Source organism: Dromiciops gliroides, chromosome 2, assembly GCF_019393635.1.
Source record: "Dromiciops gliroides isolate mDroGli1 chromosome 2, mDroGli1.pri, whole genome shotgun sequence".
Taxonomy (NCBI): Eukaryota; Metazoa; Chordata; class Mammalia; order Microbiotheria; family Microbiotheriidae; genus Dromiciops; species Dromiciops gliroides.
This window is the reverse complement of record NC_057862.1, coordinates 103,267,028-103,291,131: the sequence shown is the minus strand read 5'-3', so window position 1 is coordinate 103,291,131 and position 24,104 is coordinate 103,267,028. Positions and strand designations below refer to the sequence as shown.

The 24,104-nt window shown below is 38.8% G+C and overlaps 1 protein-coding gene across 4 annotated transcripts in view; it reads left to right on the top strand.

Moving 5' to 3' along the window:
* The window catches only part of MXI1 (MAX interactor 1, dimerization protein), a 107,869-nt gene that overhangs the window by 18,764 nt on the left and 65,001 nt on the right, over window positions 1-24,104 (top strand). For 2 of the 4 annotated variants that reach the window (XM_043985386.1, XM_043985385.1), the window contains exon 2: window positions 8,996-9,128. In XM_043985386.1, coding sequence (XP_043841321.1) covers window positions 8,996-9,128 — 133 coding nt within the window. Of the gene's footprint in view, window positions 1-7,665; window positions 8,031-8,337; window positions 8,435-8,995; window positions 9,129-24,104 lie in introns of those variants that run through there. The other 2 variants (XM_043985387.1, XM_043985388.1) reach the window with 2 other exon arrangements.

Genomic DNA, 24,104 nt, shown 5'->3' with positions numbered 1-24,104 from the left:
CATCAAGATTGTTGTCCTTTTTGTCAACTCTCTGGGGCCAGACATATTGCCCCAAATATACCATCTTTCCTAATAACCCATCTAAACCCATCTTGAACTTATTTATTTTTTCAACTTAATACACTTACTGTGAAGTGAGCAGAACCAGGAGAACATTGTACACAGTAACAGCAACATTGTGTGATGGTAAGCTGTGATAGACTTAGCTCTTCTCAGCAACACAATGATTGAACAGTTCCAAAGAACTCATGATGAAAAATATTCTCCACATCCAGAAAAAAGAACTGTGAATTCTGAATGCAGATTGAACCATACTGTTTTGACTTTTTTTCTTTTTTGAGGTTCTTCCCTTTTGTTCTTCTTTCACAACATGACTAATGCAGAAATATGTTTAATGTGATTATACATATAAAACCTATATCAGATTGCTTTCTGTCTTGGGAAGGGGCAAGGGAGGGGAGGGAGGGAGAAAAATTTGAAACTAAAAATCTTATGAAAACAAATGTTGAAAACTATCTTTACATGTAACTGGAAAATAATAAAATACTTTTATGATTTTTTTGGGCAGGGCAATGAGGATTAAGTGACTTGCCCAAGGTCACACAGACAGTAAGTGTCAAGAGTCAAGTCGGATTTGAACTCAGGTCCTTCTGAATTCAGGACCAGTTCTTTATACACTGCACCACCTAACTGCCCCCACTTTTATGATTAAAAAAAAAAAAGTAGTATTTTCCTTCCTTTGTTGCCAGACAGCGTGCATTGTAAGTTCTTCAGGCTACTTCTTGGAGGAAGCAAAGCAGTTTGAGATTTGTAAAGTGTTTTGTAAATAGATTAAATTAAATTGCATGCTAATAGTTTCTCACTCCAAATAGCTGACCTCTGCAAACCAGCTTTTCTTTCCCCCTTGGAAGCAAGCAGTAGAGCATTCCTTTTAGGTAATTCTGTCCCATACTGACCTCCCTCTGGCCTCCTTCTTGATGATGGTTGTTACTGACACATAATGGGAAAACCCAGATCAGAGAGTATGGAACTACCAGCTGAGAAAGCAAAACCGTTCAAGGTTTTTTTTTTTTTTAAAGAAAAAATATCTTCTGTGGTTTATGAACACATTTTGGGTCTCTCTGTATTTTAGGGACCATATTTTTAATTCTTAAATGTGGTGCCAAGTATAATATTTAAAAGCATTGGCAAAAGTTTGCAACCCCATGAACTCATTTGGAGATTGCTTTCACTGTCTGCTTATTGTGTGGTATATAGTAGAAAAAGCATCAGTCCTGGAATTAAGAAGTATGGGTTCTGGTCCCAGCTCTGCTGAAGCCAAGGCAACTACCTCTCTATTGAGCCTCAGCTTATTTACAAGGAGTTCATCTCTAATGTTCCTTCTGGGGCTAACATTCAGGACATTCCAGAGCACAGAGGCGGTGAAGTGACCCCCAAGCAGATTGTCATTTCTGGTACTCCTAGAATCTGTAGCCACGACGCTCCTCACCTTCCTCTCCCCACTCCTCCCTTTAAGCAGCTATTTATGCTATGACTAAAGGTGGCTGGTGGTTGTGGAGACTGGTGGGTACTTTTTATTATGGCTTCTATTACTACCCAAGAGGTGATGAGGCTCAAATATGCTTGTATTTGAAAGGACAGATGCCTGCTGGTCATGACCGTGGGCTTTTTGTTTACTGTTAGCCAATCTGGACAGTCTGGATCCTGGAAATCTTTAAGAATGGGATTAGAAACCACCAATCTGAGGTAGATTGGGTAGAAGCCTACCCAAAGCCAGGAGCTCTTGAATGAAGTCCCTCTCACTTTTGGATTGTTAGTTTTGTGAGGTACTTTTGGCTTTCATAAGGCATTTTTATCTGCTCAGATTGCACAGCAATTTTGTGCAGATATATCTATTTTATGGATGAAGAAACTTGAGTCCTAGAGAAGTTAGGGAAATTGAACACTGTCACATCATTAGTGACAAAGCAGTGAGACCTAAATTTTTTTTTGATGTCCCAAACCCCATTTCACCCCTTCTGTAGGGCCAGGACACTCCTAGAAACCTTGAAGGGTAGGGAGAAATACCTTGACCCCCCCCCACCTTTGGGCACTGAACTCAATCCTTACTGAACCCACTCTTTCCTACTACAGTTGCCAAAGAACAGCAGGAAGTCTCCTCCTTATTTTGCAAAGTTGTCATAGGATAAGTGTTTTGTAAATATTTTAGTTCTTTGGTGAATCACATCATCAGTATGGTAACTCCTTCCTTCACCCTTATCAATGTCAGAACTCCTTCCATTGATAAAGATCCTAACTTATCCCTGCACTCTTATCCTGTCCATGTCCATAGTGGACATATGTAATGTGTTAAAGGCCTTCCTCTAATTCTCTTAGCACCAAGTGTGTAACTTAGAGCATAAGTTCTTCTTACCACTTGGTCTGCATCTGATGACTTCATGGGGCTTCTTGTGAAGTTCTTCGCTGGTAATACAGTATATAAAATCTTGTTTTACATTCTGAACTCTTCATAATCTGCCCTCCACACCCCACTCCCACCCCTACCTTTCCACTCTTCTTTTTTTGGGGTGGGGTGGGGCAATGAGGGTTAAGTGACTTGCCCAGGGTCACACAGCTAGTAAGTGTCAAGTGTCTGAGGCTGGATTTGAACTCAGGTCCTCCTGAATCCAGGGCTGGTGCTTTATCCACTGAGTCACCTAGCTGCCCCCACCTTTCCACTCTTCTTACACCCCACCATATACACTGCCATCTCGTGATATTGGTTTCTTTGCTTTTCCTTGAACAAGACATTCCATTGACAGACTCAGAGCATTTCTCCTGGCTGTTCCCCATGCCTTTCTCATCTCTGCCTCCCTGCTTCCTTGGCTTTTTTCATGTTCCAGCTAAAATCCCACCTCCACAGGAAGCTAATCACAGTCTCTCAATTTCAATGCCTTCCCTCTGTTGATTATTTCCAATTTTGCCTGTATATTGCTTGTTTGTACATAATTATTTGCATATTGTCTTTCCTATTAGATTGTGAATGGAATTCCTTGAGAACAGGTACTGGTTTGTTTGTTTTGTTTTGTTTTGTTTTACCTTTCTTTGTATCCCCAGTGCTTAGCATAGTCCCAGCACATAGTAGGTTCTCAAAAACTGACTAATCATACCCACCATTATCCTTTGAGTGAACTATAATTTCAGTTCTTTCAGAAGCTGCAGTATTCTATGATTCCCAGGCATACAGCATTATCAGAAGAATATCATTGTTAAAAAAATATGGATTTTGATTTTAAGAAATATTTTGGGGTTATTAAAAATACTGGACAAATTCCCAAGAGCTTGATCTCCTCCCACCCAGCTCATTGGGCACAGCTCATTCCATGCAAAGTATCTGTTCTCTATATATGGGGCCATGTTTGTTTGTAATTCTTTAACTTAAATTGTTTTATGTTTTCCCTCCATATACATTGTTGTAGCCACTGTGTTTATTGCTTTCTTGGCTCTGTTTACTTCACTCTGTTTAGTTCATGTAAGTCTTCTTAAGCTTCTCTGTATTCATCATACTTGTCATTCCTTACAACATAGTAATATTCCATTATGTTCATGTACCACAATTTGTTTAGCCATTCCCCAATCAATGAACATTTGTCATCCAATATATATGGACTGGTAGAAAATAAGCATTCTTCATCTATTTAGTCATTCCAGTGTTACATTAGGCCAAAATCTTTTGAATGATTATAGATCTCATTTTGGAAGCTCTGCAATGTTCTGGAGCCAGACGGCAATTTCATCTAAAAACAATCTCTTTTTCTATTTGGACTCTACATTGAGTATCCTCCTTGACATTGGCAAGTCCCCTTGGCAAGCTTAAATCTCCATTTTATTCCTGAATATAGTCTTGCAATGAAACTTTCTCTGTTATTACATCTTTGAAGGAATCTTGTATGATTTTGGCATATGCAGGGGAAACATCTTGTTAGAGGAGAGGTATTAAGGCATCATTTTACTCTACTAAGTAAAATGGGTTTTTTTGTACTCAAAAAGGGTGGTGTCATGCATTCTCTACATTTTTCAGTTATATGACTTGAAACTTGTAATCTACTGGAAAAAAGTGTTTGAAAATGCTTGATCCCTTCCCATTCTTGCATCATGGATGCATGTGGAAATTATTTTAATAAACATTTTCCAGATGACACCACAAAAACTTAGAAAGCTTTAAGAACTATGATCATTATAATGTCCATTCATGATTCCAGAGGACTAATGATAAAATATACTATCTACCTCTTGATCACGAGGAGACAGAGTTAGGGTACAGAATGACATATTTTTGTATACAGCCAATTAGGAAATTTTTCTTGACTATACATATGTTACATACATACATATGTTATAAGGACTTTTTTTCTATTTTTTCAATGTAATTGGAGAGTAAGAGGGAGGGAAAATAAGTTTTGATTAATTTTTTTTTTTTTAGTGAGGCAATTGGGGTTAAGTGACTTGCCCAGGGTCACACAGCTAGTAAGTGTTAAGTGTCTGAGGCCGGATTTGAATTCAGGTACTCCTGACTCCAGGGCCGGTGCTCTATCCATTGCACCATCTAGCTGCCCCTGATTAATTTTTAATAATTTAAAATATATAGAGATAAGGGTGAAATGTTGCATGTAGTTTCAGATGAGGCCAGTGTGCTGATATTTTTTTGCTTAATTGTTTTACTCTTTTGCAAGACACTAGTCACAGAGTGGGGAAAATTTGGAAATGTTTGTAATATAAAAACAAAACATCAATAAAACAAAAAAGGTAAAGTAGTTTATAGGTCAGTAGTTAACAACAAACTTACCCTTTTTTTTTTTTTGCTAACAATAAAATCCAAGATTTTTTCTCATCCTTTAATATGCTTGCCTCATATATATTTGCAGGGCAATGAGGGTTAAGTGACTTGCTCAGGTCACACAACTGGTGTCAAGTGTCTGAGGTCAAATTTGAACTCAGGTCATCCTGAATCCAGGGCCAGTGCTTTATCCACTGCGCCACCTAGCTGCCCCTTTTATATTCTTTAATAATCAATCCCTCATCACCCTCAAGATTGTGTCACATCTGGCACAGAATTCCTTTTTAATCAGCTTTTCTCATTTTGTTTTCTTTAAATCTATTTGCATAATCCTGCCTCCACCCGAACCCCCCTATTTTTCACCTGTTTTCCTGTAAACAGTGATGAAGTCTATACTATGATTCTGGAAAGGGAATAACAAAGGGCTGTCTCTGTGGTTCCATCATTCCCGTGATTTCCCAAACAAAAATAACATTTATATAAGCACTTTAAAATTCGCAAAGCACTTTACAAACTATCTCATTTATTCTAACAACCCTCGGAGATGGATGCTATTGTTATCCCCATTTTTTAATTGAGGAAAATGAGGCAGAGGTTAAGTGACTTCTCCAAGGCCACACAGCTAGTGTCTAAGGCAGGATTTGAATTCAGATCTTCCCAGCTCTCAATCCAGAGCTTTGTACTACCCTATATACATTGTCTCCCCCATTAGAATGTAAGCTCCTTGATGTCTGGGACTGTCTTACTTTTGCCTTTGTATTCCCAGCTGATGTTTTATAAATGCTTTTTTATCATTCATTCGTTTTCTTCTGTATGTAGCATACTGGGTTTGTAATGTTGGAATCCAAATGTTGTGGCTACATTGTAATTGATGAAAATAATTTTTATAAGAATTGTTTCCATTTTTTTCACCTGTTTCTCACCCTCCTAATTTCAAACTTAAATTACCTTAGGACAATTGGGCCTTTTAGAAAGTTTTCTATAGACTTCTTTTCTTTTTTAATTCCTATTCTTTGTAGGTGGTACTTCTCATATTCTCCCAATACTATCCTCATCTGAAAACCATATAAACAATTTTATACTCTAAATCAGTTTTGCCTTTGGCTTCTGTATGTCTCTGCTAAGCATGTGTTTATTGATGGACATGTTTTCTAGCTTCTTGTTTCTGTTGTGACAATTTAACTACTTTGATTAAACTTCCTTAGGAAATGGAAGACTGTTGATATCTGTTCTTTTTTCCATTATTCATATTTTGGTATGAATAGCTAAAGAAGGTCAAGTTGTAGTTGTCTCAATTACATGATATCCTCTTTTAAATTTTTTTAGTTTGTTATTGATTTTATTCTCCAACAATAGTCTAATTCAGCTGATTTAGAAAAATGACTTCCCACATTAATTAGCAATCCTTTCCTGTTTGTTAAAATCAGTTTCATATTTAATGACTATATTTCTTACCATGTCCACCATGCTTACCATGTCTAACACTTCCTGTGTCTATAGGCATGAGACTTCTGTACAGTCTACAGAGCATTGGTGTTTCAATGATGTTTCATATTCCTAAACTATTAAAAATTTTTTTCTGCCTTTTCCTATGCCCCCCCTTTCCTTTCTGAGCCAATCCACCTAGCATTTGTTAAGTACCTACTACTCGCAAGTCACTATGCAGAAAAATGATGTGAAAAAAGACCTTGCCCTTAATGATGTTATATTCCACCTTTATAATGAGGTCACCAAATAATGTAGAGACTGATTCAATTTTAAACAGGTTATCAATTTTTATATAACCTCATCTTCTATAATTGACATTGGTACATAAATTTCAATTATACTAGGGTTGTCTTCTTGAAAATGCTTATCAAGAGCACTACAGTATTAAACAATTAAGTCATGTTTCTCATTGCCCTGTGATGCACAATAAACCCAAATCTACTAACTCCTTTATTCTCCTCTTCAAAGAGAACTTCAGTGCATTCCTTCTATTTAAATGTATCTTCTTTTTTCTTCTGCTTTATTTATAGCAAGATTGTCAACATCACTGTGACTCAGTTCTTAAGGCAGTATATCAACTTGTTGATCACTAGAGAAGGATTTCATGTTTAGGTTACCAACAACTAAGTTCATTTTATAACTGTGACCTAAAACCAGTGTGTCTTAGCACCCTCTGCTCCCCTTTCTGCCATTCTGCCACCACCACTCTAAAAGCAGAAGGGGAGCTGAATAGATCTGAGTCTTTTTTTTTTTTTTGACATGACAATGGATAACTTACTGATGAAAAGTCTCCCCTTACTTCCCTAAGCTAAGAAAGTTTGGAAAGCAGTCATGGTTTGATGCTGTATCCATACTGGAAGCCTTTCCAGAACAGTAGAGTCTGCCAGGGTTTGCTCTTTTTTGGCATAATCTTTGAAAACCCAGCATCATCTTCACTACAGAATGTAGCAAAGAGTAGAACTTTGTAGGAGGAAATATGAATTATTAAAAAAAACAAACACTATTATTATTGCAAGCCATTCCCAAATACGGGTAAAATATAAAAATAACCAGAAGAAAGCATCTTAGGTAGATGAAGGGTTTATGGAAAAGAATGGCTAAGAATTGCGTCACCCCTGAAAGGGGTAGTGGTTTCCACAATACTAATGAAATCACAAATCCAAGGATCAGGTTGGATTCTCAGGCAGAACTACATTTCCCAGACCCACTACAGAAACCTTTACAGACACCGGCCCACCAAGACAGAGTGGGCACTACGTTTCCCGGCGTACACTTCAAGCGTGGGATCTGGGGAAACTACATTACCCAGGGGGCAGTGGAAGAGGCGGGGAGGGGGCGGGCCCAGGGGCTGATGTTCCCTCCCTCCTCCGCCCGTGCTCTAGCCCGGGAGGTAAACAAACTGTACCGCTGACCTGACAGCCGCCGAGGTCGGCGCGGAGCGAAGCGGGGCTGGGGGGGAAGCCAGGCGGGGGAAGGCGGCCTCGGCCGGGGCGGGGGTGGCTGCGCTGGGGCCGGGCGTGCTTGGGCTTCCCCGCCGCCCCTCGCATGCCCCGCGGCGGTGAGTAGCCACCCGTGGGCGCCGCCGCCGCTCCGGGAAGGGAAGGGGGAGAGGAGAGAGGTCAGCCCCGCCTCTGGGTGCCCCCGGCGGAGCTCATGGAGCGGGTGCGGATGATCAACGTGCAGCGCTTGCTGGAGGCGGCCGAGTTCCTTGAGCGCAGGGAGAGAGGTAACGGTCACGGGGCGGGGGGGGGGAGGTCCTGGGGGAGGGGCCAGGGGGTCACGGAGAGGGAGCGTGCAAAGGGGGAGGGGGAGAGGGGAGCACGAGATGGGGAAGAAGGGGACCATGGACTGAAAGTGGAAGAATGGGGATATGGGACCGTGGGATGGGGAGAGAGGGGACCTAAGGATGAGGGATAGTGGAAGAAGTGGAGGAGAGGACCACGGGATACGGGGGGAGAGGGTAGAAGAAGGGACGTGTGGGGACCACAGCTGGGGAAGGACGGGACTTCGGGATGGGAGGGTAGAGGAAGGGAATGAGAGGGAGGGGACGCGTGTGGGAAAGGTGGGAAAAGGGGAAAGAGAGGACCAAAGGATTGGCGAGGGGAACGAACCATTGAATGGAGGAGAAAAGTAAGGGGAAAGAGAATCTGTCTTGTTTTCCTGTTTTGCTTAAATCCTGATAGAGTGCATCTCATATAGTGACTAGTGGTTAATAGATATTTGTTGGTGGATAAATGTATGTTTGGAGTGCCCAAAAGGAGAAGAATCTGCTCTGGATGGGGATTTTGAGGGAGAGGGAGGAGCAGAAAATGGAATTCTGAGGAGTTTGGGTACTTGAAAGTTAAGGTTATGAGGAGAGAAAAAAGAGGACTCTTAGTGGAAGGGATAAGAGGGTGATAGCAGAAAGGTAAGGCAGTGGATGTGTGTGTGGGTGAAGAGGGAGATGTGCTAGTAATAGGGAAAGAAATTATTCAATTGAATAGACATATTTTAAGTGCTTACTATGTGTCGGACATTGTACTGGGTTCTGAGTTTCCATCTCAAATGACAAGGGTGTGCAGTGTATTTACTTTATGTGCAGCTATCCTGTGAATTGGAATGCCATTTCCATCTTTTTCTGTTTCAACAACTTGTTGGCCCCATGAATTCAGGCGCATTTCTCATTACCCTTTTATCTTCTGTCTCCTGCAGAGTGTGAACATGGCTATGCCTCAACTTTCCCTTCTGTGCCAAGTCCTCGAATGCAACACTCAAAGCCACCACGGAGACTGAGCCGGGCACAAAAACACAACAGTGGGAGCAGCAACACCAGCACTGCCAACAGGTACCATTCTGAGGATCCTAGAAGAAGGGGCAGTCAAGGAGGCAGCAGTGTCACATCCTCTGTATTTAGTTCTGTCCAGATACCAAACCTAGAGGAATTTCGAGGGAAGCAAGAGTTGGGTCCTCTAAGAGAAGAAGCTGTTAGACACAGAAAGCCCATGATGTAGCTTAGTGACGATGCAAGGTAACAGAAACAGTGGAGGTGACCTTAGGAATTCTTGCTGGGATTATTAAAAGAGGTCATAGACCTAAGAAAATAATGTGTCAAGAGAGTTGGCATATGTTTACATGCATGCACACAACTGCAAGTAGTAATCTTGTATCTGATTCTCATTCATTCTAGTTGTCAGGAACAAGAGTCCAAAAACCGAAAATATCCCAAGCAAGATAGAAAACAGGAATTTGGTTTGTTGTCAAGTAATAAGAAGATATTTGGGTAGAACAAGAAATAGGCCTATTGGGAGGGAAGGGATAGGGAATGGAAGAGGTAAAATAAATGGAAGTATAGCTTCTTATTTAATAATAAACAAGATTGGATTGTGTTGTAACCTAGACAGGAGACCCTTAAAGCAAAAAAACACTTTGAAAGGAGCTGCTTGTTTTTCAAGCGGAACAAATCCCTTGAAAATGCCTGTCTGGGTGTACTCAGACATAGTTGGCTTCCATTTTCGAAAACTTTTTGGCAGAGTCTGGCAGCCTCTTCAGATTTTTGTTCCTGGGAACCAGTGATTTTCAAGGATCCACCTTGGATTTCCCTTTCTCTCTTTTTTTCCTTTTTCTGGTTGCTTTTTCTAAGATTCTCTATTCCCTTTCCCCTCTTATGTGTACACACACACACATCTTGCTTTTCCCATTGATAAGAGAAAAACTCAGTAAGATTTCATCATAGGCTCCTAAAGTATCATCTAGAGCAGAGCTTCTTAAACTTGAAACCCCTTTTCACGTGAAAAATTTTTATGTGACCATGGGTATATAAGTGTATAAAATAGGTATACTTAACCTTTTAGGACCCCATATGGGATTTCTACCCCCAGTTTAAAATGCTAGGCTCTAGAGAATAATGTGAGGCATTCTGATTTGACAGTATAAAACCATCTCTAGGTTCACACAGCTCAGCCCTATGTTTTGGAAGGTGTTGTTAGCCGGCTGGTTTGGTCAGTGACTGTGTAGTCAACTTTTGAGGAAAAATGGGGTAGTTCCTTTTTATTGATGCTTTGAAGATCAGATCTATATATGTATTTAGGCATATGTGTCTACATATCTTACTAAAAAAGAGGGGATTATAAGCTAACTATAGCTATATAGTATAGATATTACCAAAACACAATCTATACTATTCTCTCCTATAACACATTCCTCTCAGGATACGTGTTGCCTTTTTGTGATTTCTCTTCCCAGTTATAGCTGCTATATTATTCATTTTTAATCTGCTTTTCTCTGAAAATATGTTTGGGGTGGGAGAAACACAGTGTGCTTTGGCTAGGGTATTTAACCACCCTGGACCTTTTCCTTCACTGCTTTCCATGTTCCTTTTAGCCTGAAGCTTTAAATCACAGACTCCATGAGGGCCTTTGTATAGTACTTCCATGAAAACTGAGGTCCTTTTAAAAATAATGGGATACACATATATTAGTTGTGTAAAATTAATCATTGCTTTCAAGGTCAGAAAGAAATATGGGTAGGTGTGAATTGACCTGATGTCTTTGTGTAATTAGTTGTAAATGGCAAAGGTTTGCTCGTCACATTATATAGGGTTAAAAATGAAAATATATCTGGAGTCATGAAGACCTGAATTCAGATGTGACCTCAGATACCTCCTAGCTGTATGATCCTGGGTTAGCTATTTAACTTCTCTCTATCTTTATTGGTAAAGGAAGGATAAGAAGAGTACCTGCTTCCCTGGATTCTTGTGAAGTATCAAGTGAGATAATATTTGTAAAGTGCTTAGCAAACCTTAAAGGACTATAAAATGCTAGCCATTATTATTTTAGAGGCAACATTATTTTTTATCATTTTCTGGTCAAGATATTTAAACCCTCATCCTATTTAGGAACTCACATTGCTTTCAAGGATATAACACTTTTAAAATATTGTGTTATATGGTATAGTTTAGGAGTTCTTTACCTTTTTTGTGTTATGGACTCCTTGGGCAACAGTCTGGTGAAAGCTATAGACTCCTTTTATTTCTTTTCTTTAAACTTATGTTTTATTTTTCCTCCAATTACGTGTAAAAACAATGTTTAACCTGTGGTTTTTTTTAAGTTTTATGTTCTAAATTCCATTCCTCCTTTCCTTTTCTTTCCCTTCCCTCCCCCATTCCTGAGACGGTAGGCAATCTGATATAAGTTTATACATGTGCAATCATGTAAACTATTTCCATATTAGTCATTTTGTGCAAGAAGACAAACAAAAAAGAAAGTGAAAAATAGTATGCTTCAGTCTTTATTCAGGCAATAGCATTATAGACTCCTTTTCAGAATCATGTTTTTAATGCACAAAATAAAACATAGGATTACAAGGGAAATCAGTTCCACTGAAATATAATTATCAAAATATTTTAGAATAACCAAACAAGTTCATTGACACAAAGTTAAGAACCCCTGGATAATGGAAAGAGTAATGGACTGGGAGTCAAAGACTAAGTTTCTTTCTAATTCATTAATTGGTTCTATTAATATATTCTATGTATATTAAGTGCCTACTATGTGCCAGGCACTGGATAAAAAAACAGATGAACCACAGTCCCTATCCTTAGTGAACTTTCATTCTCTTAAAGGGGATATGACATTTATACAGATAAGTAAATAGAAAATACTTTGAAGAAAGGCAGAGGACTAACAAGTAGGAGGATGGGAAGTAATCTATGAGTCCAACTTAGTTGTTAAGTAGCTACCATTATCAGTGTTAATCACATGTCTTGGGGAAAGAATTTCATCTTTCTGGGTCTCAGTTTCCTCATTTGTAAGATGAGGATGCTATGATAATTTTTAAGGCATCTTTTAGCTCTACAAATGCATGATTCTGTATATATTAGAAAGCTAGAATTATAGCAGTAAATTCATATTTAGAATTTCCACTAATATCTAAATGATAAAAATATGCTGTTGTAATGTACTAATGATACTGGAAGACTTTTTTTGAAAAGTCCACTATTGTTTACTTTGAACATTTTGCTCAGTCTAGATTTTTGACCAAGTAGTTTTTCTTTGTTCTGGGGATTCCTGGTAATTATAATAATAATGGTGAATCACATCTATACAGCACTTTTAGATTTACAAAGCTGCTAGACCTATGGATTTGTGTGGGGGACCACAGTGTTTTTACTGTCTGTTTTGTCTAAGGCCTTTGGAATTTGGTTGAAAATACAAGCATTTTGTTGTTGTTGCTATTACTAATACTTGAGGGGAATGGCTGTCCTTACACAAACCAGACCACCTAGGCTATGTATAATAATTTTCCTTTAGGAAGGAAGGAATGAAGAAAGATTTCATAATCTTACCAATAGACTTTAAGGTTATTTAGGGCAAGGATGTTTTCAATTTTAATCTCTGTATTCTCAGAACTTAACATAATGCTTTGCACATATTCAGACTGTAGCCTCACACTGTTGAGAAAGTTGTATTGAGAAAATACATTGGTTAAAATGAAGTATTGAGAATGAGCTGGTTTTTCTACTCATTCCTTCAAAATTCCTGGCTTTTGGAAGTAGAATGTCTATTACAAAAACTTTGGATGTTCAATTGCAGTGATAAGAAACCCAAATTCAAATATGTAGATGACTCGTAGAATTATAAGAGACCTCAGAGGTCATCTACTCTAATCTACTATCAAATCGAGGAATACCCTCTGCAAAATCAATTCCAGTGAAAGGGATTGCTTTCATTGTTAGAAAGTTTTTCCTTATGCTGAACCAAAATTTGATGTTGGACTTCTAATCTCTAGGAAGGTTAGTCTTTTTTTCCATGAGTTAACCCTTCACATATTTGAATGCATCTTTTATGTACTGTTTTAGTATTTCCTTCTCCAGATTAACTTTCACAGTTCATTCAACAGTTCCTCATAGGATGAAGTTTTGAGTCCCTTCACCATCCAGATTGCCTTTCTCTGTACAGACTCCAGTTTTTGTTAGTGTACCTTTTAGAAATGTAGCTCCTAGAATATAGTAGTGCAGATGTTGACTGACTAGCCAAGTACTTAGTGGAATTCTGATCTTTGTTATATATTTATATGTTTTTTAATGTGACCTAAGATTATATTAGCTTTCTTAGCAGTTGTTTTAAACATTGTTGATGCATACATTTGATAAAAGCTTTCTAAGTGCTTTTTCTATGAACTCTTGTTAAACCATGCTTTGCCTATCACATACATGTTTGTTTGTTTGTTTGTTTGTTTTTAAACTAAGCAAGGATATTGCATTATCTCTAGTAAATTTAATCTTGTCAGACCTGACCTATAGCGTTTGTTAGGAAAAACCCATATTTGTTAGGAGTCATGTTTGCTTTTAAGGGCTACCATAAGAGTTCTCCTAGTTGTCTGCTAGTTGTTGTATTTAAAGGCAATTTTACTGTCATTTTCATAGCACATATGCTTTATTTTAACAGCCTGTGAGTTATGTTCATTTGCAACAGAACTAAACTCGTGTAGAAAAGTGGAACTGGATAGAAGTGTAACGGCCTAGTATAATTTTGGCTGTTTTTTTGGAGTGAAATTTAAAGAAAACTTTTATTTTTGTAGGTTTGTGTTATATTTTACATATGAAAACAGAAATTGTCTTTCATTCCATAGTATAAATGCTTTGCAGGCATCTCTTTTGATGATTACAACTACCTTGTGAGTTACACTGCCATTATTATCACTCATTTACAGATAAGGAAACTGAGTTTCAGAGATGTGAAAAGTAACTTGTCTAGGGCCTCCCAGTAACTGAGGCAGGACATGGACCCAGATCTTTCTGACTGTAAGTCTAGGTTTTATCCTGTACACCACAGTGTCACTCACTTAAAGCAGAAAGTAATATTTGTAAAAACTTCCATTATTAATCATTTGAAGTGAGGATTTTAATAAACTGGGATATAGTAATACACACAAATATTCTTTTTTGTTTGTTTATTTGTTTGTTTTGGTTTTTTTTAGGGCAGTGGAGTTTAAGTGACTTACCCAGAGTCACACAGCTAGTAAATGTCTGAGGCTGGGTTTGAACTCAGGTCCTCCTGAATCCAAGGCTAGTGCCTTATTCACTGCGCCACCTAGCTGCCCCACAAATATTCTTAATGATTCAAATTCTGTTGCTTCTGTCTAGCCATTATTTTTCATAATCTCCATCAAGAACATTGATATTCTATAGGTCATAAGATATCAATTGATTCACTGAGGCTGGAGCAAACCTTTAGCATTCTGTAGAGATTTCCATGACCTATATAGTTTTAGTAGTACCTATATGATATCAAGAGGCATAAAGGAAATCCCTGCTAGGGTTAGGTGAGCCCCGTAGATGATTTATTAGAGGACATGAACAAGAGTCACATCAGATGAGAAGGTGTGAATGGGTTGTGCCCTACACTGTGAAGACAGTGTCCACATCTAAGAGATCCAATATAACAGGCCACTGAGGCTCTGAAACTAGCTCAGGGGATAAGTAGTATTTGTAAAATGCTCAGCGCAGTGGCTTCTACCAAGTGGCACTGTAGAAATTCTCTTCCTCAACTTTCTCCCACTAAGTTCAAGGCACTCTGTTTGGCAGTAGGAATACCAAAGCAAACTACCTGAGTTCATGCCCACGAGGGCATAATTAGGTTATACTGAGATCCACACTATATAAATAAGAGTGTTCATATAGCACTTTAAGGTTTACAAGACACTTTACATGTTACTTCCTTTTTTTTTCTCACAACAACCCTGTGAAGTAGGTATTGTTCTTATTCCCATTTTACATATGGGGGAATCCATATATCTGCCTCAGGAGATATTGGGTTAAGTGACTAGCCCAGTACCACACAGCTACATCCAAGAGAGGATATGAACTCTGGTCTTCCTGACTTCAAGTCTAACACTCTAGCCTCTGGACCAACTATCTATATGGAAACCGAGGGGTATGTGTGTGAGATAATTTGACACAAAGGAAAGCACTAGCAACTAGAGCGATCAGGAAGTACTTTCTGTAGGAGGTGGCACATGAGCTGTGCCTTGAATAATGCTCCAGATTCTAAGATGTAGAGGTGAAGAAAGAATGCATTATAAGCATGGGGAACAACCTCTGCAAAGGTGTGGGATGGAGACAGAGCGTAGCCTTCAGGGAGCATCAGGTAAGTGTTTGTCTGGAGAAGCCTGAAAAAATAGGCTTGTGAAGGACTTCAGAGGCCAGACTGATGAATTTATATTTTATCCTGGAGACAACAGAAAAATTGTGGCTCTCTTTCTTGATTTTCACCAGTGTTATTTTACACATTTATGCTGAAAGTAGATTTGCACTATTATTTGTTGTTCAGTCATTTCAGTTATGTCCAACTCTTCATGACCTCATTTGGGGTTTTCTTGGCAAAGATATGAAGTGCTTTGCCATTTCCTTCTCCAGCTCATTTTACAGATGAGAAACTGAGGTAAGCAGGGTTAAGGGACTTCCCCGGCGTCTCACAGCTAGTAAGTGTCTGAGGCCAGATTTGAACTCATGTCTTTCTGACTCCAGGCTGACACTCTAGCCACTGTGCCACCTAGCTGCACTGTGCTATTATAATGTCAATATTTTTTCAACTTATTGCAGGACAATGTTCAAAGAAATGCGAAGGAGAGAAAGCAAATGACATTAAAAGAACATTATAAACCAATAATATAATCATTTTGAATCCAACAGCCAGGTGTGAGGTAGGGCATAATGCAGATTATTATTTCCTTAAAATATGTTCCACTTAGCTGTTCTAATCCTGGATAATGCAACATGGATTCTTCCTTAAATATTAATACCCCATGCTAAGATGTCACAGCTATTAGAGAATCTGGCTGTAGTAGCCATCTGGTAAGCACAAAGTCCCTCCCCAAGCTTGTCTAATTGTGACACATTGTCTCACCGCTTTTCTCTGATTTTACTAACAAAACCCTTAGGTTTTAGTAAATCCTACTTGCCACAAACCAAATTTTATCACATGTCCTCCATCCCAAACCCAATCTGTACCAGCTATTTACTGACTGTTTCTCATGTGCTGAGCACCAAAGAAACACTATGGGAAGGAAGTCAAAGGAGTAAGATAGAACTTTTTTCCTGGAAGCCATTTTCCATTAATTGATTTCCTAAGGAATGTTACCAGGGAGGAATTTGGGAGGGAATGAATATTTATTTACTAGATGAGTACCCACTCAATAGTTTGAGTCAGATTGGTTACTATAGGACCTGGATTTAGAAAGCCTACTACCTCTGTAAAGTTGGGGAAATCACCTAACCTCTCTAGTCCTCAGTTTCCCTATTGGTAAAAGGATGAGGTTAGACTAGAGAACTTCCAAAATCCTTCCCAGCTCTAAATCTGTGATGTCTAGGAGGTCCCTAGACAGGTTCGATATGGTAGTTAAAACAGAGACCATCATTCAGAGATTGTGGCCAAACCTACCACAAGAGTAAAAGGATACCCAAATTTGTATTTGACAAAGAAATAAAAGTCTCTCTGCACCCAGGAGTAAAAGTGAGCCTTTGGCACACATCAGTCAGGTTGTTACAAAGTGATCTGAAATGTTGGAAGTATGTCTTAAAACCAGAAAGGAGTCAGTGTTTTAGTCTGAATTTCAAGTTGGGGACAGCATTGAAGCTAGCATATTATTTTGCCTTCTAAATATCCTTTGGAGTTGATGTTTATTCTCAGGGCCAGGAACCTTAAAGACAATGGCACTGTTTCAATTCCAGCTCTTAAGATGGTGGCCTCCTTTTGGAAGATTTTCCTGTTGCTTATAAAGCTGTAATTTAAGGTTTCTTGAGATTGCAGTTTCTGAGTTAAGAGTTGTTTCAGTCCTTCATTTTGGGGAGGGTAATTATATTAATTGCTGTGTTATCAGTTTTAGACCCTCATCTCTCTTGTATGGACTTTTGGGAAGGGTGACAGTTAGGTACCCTCCTTCCTGAAGACTGTGTTTGCTTTTTTGTCTTATTTAATGGGAAGTAATAGGAGATTTCTTTATTTTATACTTTGTGCATATATACTTTATAAAAGTATATTATATCTTTTATACTTCTTTTATAGCTTTATACTTCAAAGGGGAATCGCATGTTTGAAATCTTATTTCTTTGTTGAAAAAATGTATGTTGCCATAGTCCAAGTCAGTTTAACAGGGGAATTCTCTAATTTCTTGGGAAATATGAAAAATTAGTAACAGTTAAGCTCTTAATGGTGTCAGCAATGCTTTCAATTAGAATTTCCTCACATTTTGGTGGTTCAGCCTTTCAGAGGAATATATTTACCTGGAGACCTCAAAATACTAAAGCACAAAGGAGTGAGACACATATATAATATAACTGAATTCAAGTGACTCTCCCTTCAGAATTTTATGGATTCCTTACAGTAAGCATACCTTGACTTTGCATCAAGCATTTCAAATTGGAACTAAAAGTTCAGCAGCAACGTGTGTAATGAAAAATTTTCCCAGCAGAGGTATTATTGTCTGCAGAAAACATATGTAAACATGATGGCAAAGCAGTGGAACATGGTCATGTGAAATATTTGAGGATAACTTACATAATGAATGTTATCACAGAAACTACTGCAGAAAAAAAATATCTTGGGTTTTTCTTTTCCTTAAAGTTTTATGTAAAAGAGAAAAATATTTTCTTATTATATCTTTCATCATGGGATTCAGGAAAACCTGGGTTCAAGTTCCACCTCTGATAAACACTGCTATTTGACCTTGGACAGATCCCCCATCTTCTCAAGGCCCCATGCAGCTGTGGAAGACAGTAATTTGTAGAGCAGTTGTTACTCTGCCCTGAAAGAAGGTGTTTCTTCACCTAAAGTTCCCTACAGGAATGAAATCACAGATCAGGAAAAGCAAGCATGGAAAAAGATTGAATGGACAGGCAGAGAGACAGAGAGAGAGAGAGAGACAGACAGACAGACAGACAGACACATACACACACACAGACTGAGACTTGAAGAGAACATGTCAAAAATAGTTCATTTTTCTGAAGGGTAGGTAACAGCATGGCCAAAACTTTGAAAATGTTTACATGAATATTCTCTAGTTGTTGAAAATCTAAATCTGAAAACACTCCCAGTAGCTTTGTTTGTTTGCTGTGAAAGAGTTGGCTTTCTTCATTTCCTGTTTCAGTGAACAAGACAAAGTTACTTTAGTATTCACTTTTAATTAGAAGAAACCATGAAGAAGCTTGTCTTTGCACTGATAAGAGTATAGAATAAAATTAGAGTAACTGTTACTTAGTATTGAAACGAAAGTGTGATTGAGGAAGATTTCTGTTTTTGTTTTTTGTTAAAGAACAGTGCTGCCTTGTCTATCCCTGTTCTAGGGAGTTTAGATAATAGGACCAAGTCAGAACATGTAAAACATTTACTTAAGAGAACAAAAGATGGAGGACACACAAAAAAATGGATGGAAGATGCTGAGCCTCAATTGTTTCATTACCTTGGGATGACTAGACAGGTTTGTTTAATTGATAACAAATGTAATTTAAACAGGGCAAAGTAGTAGTCAGTTACCTAAATTGTTGCTTAATATGAAAAAATATCAAGCAATGTATAATGTTCTTACCTCCCCTTAATGTAATCCAGGGGTTCTTAACCTGGGGTCCATGAATATTTACATTTTAATTTGATAACTGGATTTTAGTAGAATTGATTTTCTTTGTAATTCTGCATATTTTATTTTACACATTTAAAAGTACTGTTCTGAGAAGTGGTCCATAGTTTTCACCATCCTGCCTAAGGGGAAACAGAATATATCCCATCATCCTAATGGGATATTAGACATATAAGATCCTGAGGCATGGGTTCAAGTCTCTTTTCTGCCATTTTCTAGCTTTCTAGCTTTGGACAAGTCACAACCTTGTAGACATCTGCTTATCTGTAAAATGGGAATGATACCTGTAGTAGCTACTTCAGAGGGCTGTTGTGAGGAAAGCACTTTGTAAATATTAAAGCGCTATATAAAAGTGAATTATGATGATGATGATGAATAATTCCTGCCTTCTACAAAAATTCAGAAAATGGAGAAATTTTTTAGGATGACTCTCCCCCCTCAAGTGGGGCAATGAGGGTTAAGTGACTTGCTCAGGGTCACACAGCTAGTGTGAATATATGGAATATATTTCCACATACATTCTGATGTTTTCCCCTGCCATTTGATCTGTGAAATAGATGTTAAGAACTGTTCCCTGCACTAAGGAAAAGAACTGAGTAGATTAATTAGACAAGAATAAGATTGACTGGATCGTACTTGAGCATATACTTTTAAAAATACTGCCAATGGTTCTAGCACTGTTCATTCAGCAAATATTTTTTGAGCTCTTCTGTGGGTGCATAATACTTTTCAAGGGGCATAGAGTTTTGTGGCATTCCAGTCATGTGATACAGCACTAGTATACAAGGCCTTTGCAGATGCTCTCAGCTGCCAGTACCGTCCCCCCAAATTTACCTTGGGTATGTTTTGTATATACCTTTCCTCCTTTGAGGTTCATGAAATTCACCTCTACTGGGTAGTCAGAATCCTAGTAGCTATTGTCTACAGACCTCCTGATCACACCACTTCTTTTCTCTGTTAATTTGATGCCTGACTCATAATTTTTCTCTCCTCCCCAATTCCTGCCATCATAACTGGGGACTTCAAGATAAATATTGACTCTCCCTCAAATATCCTAACTACTCAATTTCTCAGCCTGCTTACTTCCTGTGACCTACTCCTCCACCCCACCTTAGTCATATACAAAAGTGGTCATACTCTTGGTCTTGCCAACACCCACAAATACAACATCCCCATGTCCAAGAATTCCCAAATCCTCTTATCTGATCATAATTGATTGGTTTTTCTACCTCTCCTTCAGCCTTCTTTTACCAAACCCTATTCTGTCCAAACCATAAGCTTTAATCCTTCAACCCCTCAATTTCCTCCCAGACCACCTCTCCTTCACTAGCCACTGTTTCTTCCTTCCCCATCTTGACCCTCTGGTGAGCCAGCTCAGCTCTACAGTTTTCCTCTTCTCTTGAGTCTCTAGCCCGTTAGCCCCTGATCATATTGCTGATTGCGCCTTTGTCAGGCCTCAGCATTTGGCCATTCCCACCATTTTTGTTCCTACCCATGTGCTGCTGAACAAAGGTAGCGAAAATCACGAAGCCATTCTGACTGGGTCCACTACACATTTACATTACGTGACCTCACCTGGGTCTCCACTGCTGCTAGGTGGTCCTCCTACACCTCCTTTTTCAACTCACTATTCCACTCTCCACAGTAGCTCATCCAAACCTTTACATCCTTTTTAAAATCTCCCCAGGCTCCACCTGCTCCTATCCTGTCAGCTGAGAAAATTGAGCTCCTTCTTCTCTCCACTTCCTTATCTCAGATCGCCCCCTGCCTTCTGCCTCCATCTCCTCCTTCATTCCTATCTCATCCAACAAGGTAGTCTTACTCCTTATGGAGGCTAACTCCTCTGCCTGCACAAGCACATGGTCCCCTCTGTCATACCCACTCTTTTACTTATCTTCAATCTCTCAGTGTCTTACTGGCTCCTTTCCTACTGCCTATAAACTTGCCCTCATCTCTCCATCCTCAAAAACCCTCATGTGATCCTTCTGTCCCCATTGTGGTCCTCTGTCTCTTCTGACCTTTGTGGCTGAGCTCCTTGAGAAGGCCATCTACAGTAAGTGCCACTACTTCCTTTCCTCTCTCTTCTTAACCTCTTATAATCTGGCTTCTGACCTCATAATTCCACCAAAACTTCTCTTTCCAAGGTTACCATTGACCTCCTCCTAATTGGCAAATCTAGCAGACTTTTCTCAGCCCTCATTCTTCTTGACCCCTCTGCAGCCTTTGACATTGTAAATGTTGCCCTCTTCTCCTTGATAGGCTTTTCTCTGGGTTTTCAGGACACCCCTCTCTCCTGGTTCTCTTCCTCCCTATCAGACCGCACCTTCTTAGTGTCCTTTGCTGGTTCCTCATCCAGATCCAACTGCTTTTCAGACACCTACTGGATATAGTTTAAACCAAACATGTCCAAAACTGAATTCATCGACTTTCATCCTTAATCTTCCCTCCCCTGCTAACATCCCTATTACTGTCAAGGAGAATGCCATCCTTCCAGTCCCAGATGTCATCTTCATCTCCTCACTATCTCTCATCCCTCATATCTAGTCTGTTACCAAGACCCATCTATTTCACCTTTGCAATCTCTTGAATGTACCGCCTTCTCTCTTCTGATACTACCATCACCCTGGCCCTCATCACCTCATGCCTGAATTATTGCAGTAGTCTGCAATGGGTCCGCTTGTCTCAAGTCTCTCCTCACTCCAGTTTGTCCTCTATTCAGTCGTCAAAGTGATTTTCCTAAAGTGTGGGTCTGGCATCACCCCCTTACTATTGGTTCCCTGTTGCTTCCAGGATCAAATACAAAATGCTCTGTTTGACATTCAGAGCCCTTCCTAATTGAGCCCCCTCCTACCTTTCTAGACTTCTTACACCTTACTCCCTGCCTTGTACACTGTCATCCAGTGTCCCTGACCCATCTGCTAATCTAGAAACAAGACACTCCATCTCTCTGCTCCAGGCATGTTCTCTGGTTGTCCCTGCCTGGAGTGCTCTTCCTCCTCATATTCACTTATTGCTTTCCCTGGATTCTTTTAAGCCCCAATGAAAATCGATAGGAAGTCTTTCCCAGCTCCCTTGATTCTAAGTGTCTTCCTCTCTTCCTCATTTCCTATTTATGCTTTATATTTTTTGTTTGTACATATTTGTTTGCTCCTTGCCTCCCCCTTTGGATTCAGTCTCAAGGGCGAGGACTGTCTTTTGTCTTTTTTGTATTCCCAGCACTAAGCACTGTGCCTGGTACACAGTAGGTGCTTAATGAATGTTTATTGACTTGTTAGCCTTTCCTTACAGAATATAAGCTCCTTGGCAATCTGGATCATTTTATTTCTGTCTTTGCATTCCCACATGCCCAGCATAGTCCTATCATTTAGTGGGTGCTTAATACATGCGTGTTGATTGTTTAATAGATTTAGTTAAAAAATATAGTTGTTCAATATTGTAGTTTATAATTTGTTTTCCTAAATCTCCTCTTTTTAACCTTTTATCAGAAAGCTTTGAAAAAGGGCAATAATATTGAATTCACAAATTCTATGCTGTTCCTGAATGAATGTGAATGAATGTTATTTTTGTAGTATTTTAAAGGATGTAGTTTTCTCCTTCAGTGGTGCAAGCATCATTAGCCCTATTTTACAGATTATTATTAGTCTCATAGATAATAAGTGTTGAATACAGAATTTGGACCCAGGTCTCCTAACTCCAGATTCAATTCTCAGTCTCTAACATATCTCAACATTGCCTCAATACAATTTTACCATTTTGCTCTAGCTTGATTTATTATATATATATATAATTTTTTTTTATAGTAAGGCAATTGGGGTTAAGTGACTTGCCCAGGGTCACACAGCTGGTAAGTGTTAAGTGTCTGAGGTCAGATTTGAACTCAGGTACTCCTGAATCCAGGGCCGGTGCTCTATCCACTGCGCCATCTAGCTGCCCATTTATTATATTTTAAAGGTGACTGTTTCACCAAGAATCTTCTTTCCCTATTTCTTATAGGCCATTTCCTTCATATAGACGTTTTTAAGGAAAATGAGTCTTAAATTTCTTTAAAATTGCAATACTCTTTTTTTGGTTTGTTTTGGGGTTTTTTGTTTGTTTTTTTGTTTTTTATTTGTGGGGCAGTGAGGGTTAAGTGACTTGCCCAGGGTCACACAGCTAGTAAGTATCAAATGTCTGAGGCCAGATTTGAACTCAGGTCTTCCTGAATCCAGGCTGGGTACTTTATCCATTGCGCCACCTAACTGCTCCTGCAATACTCTTACGTAGTGCACCTTATCCTCCGTAGTCCACAGTCCCTGTATATCCCTGATAGACTGGTGGTGTGATTTGAAAATTAGACTGACTACTTACTTTTTTTTTTTTTTTTAGTGAGGCAATTGGGGTTAAGTGACTTGCCCAGGGTCACACAGCTAGTAAGTGTTAAGTGTCTGATGCCGGATTTGAACTCAGGTACTCCTGAATCCAGGGCCGGTGCTCTATCCACTGCGCCACCTAGCTTCCCCCCCTGACTACTTACTTTTGTTTCTTGTCCTGGTATGATTCTTTAGAGATGTTTAAGTGTAATAGTGAATGCTCTTGAACTTGTCTGCGATGTTTTTTGATGGGTGATTTGGGATTTTCTTTATCAAAGTGGTTTTCTTTGAAGCTCTATTCATAGCTGGTGCTCTCTGAATCTTTAAATTACAGATTTTGCTGTTGATAAAATTATCAACTCACAGGTGATTTAATTAGACTTTATTTCTTTTGTGTAGTATTTTTATGATAGGTTACTATACTCTTAGGTTAATCTTGATTGATTTTAAAAACATGATCTTCAGACTTTTTTTCCAACAACTTATTTATTTTCTCTGTTAATTCATTATTGGAGAGTGGCAGCCTCTTTCTTTTAGGTTAGATAAGATTAGAGTGGCTCTGTTTCTTATTATCTTTGAAGATCTCAGTGGTGCTTCTTTTAATAGTTGAAACAAGTTAGAGAAAAATACTGGTCAAAATATGATTTGGCCATGTGAAAAAGTACAACCATTTTATGTGTAATCAGATGTTAGCATCAACTAAACAACTTTTGCTTTTGCTTTTTTTTGGTTTTGGTTTTTTTTTTTTTTTTTTTTTTTTTTTTTTTTTTTTTTTACAAAACTGCATACCTTGCTTTAGGCAAACCCAATGCATGAAAATTTTTGTTTATGAAACATAAATT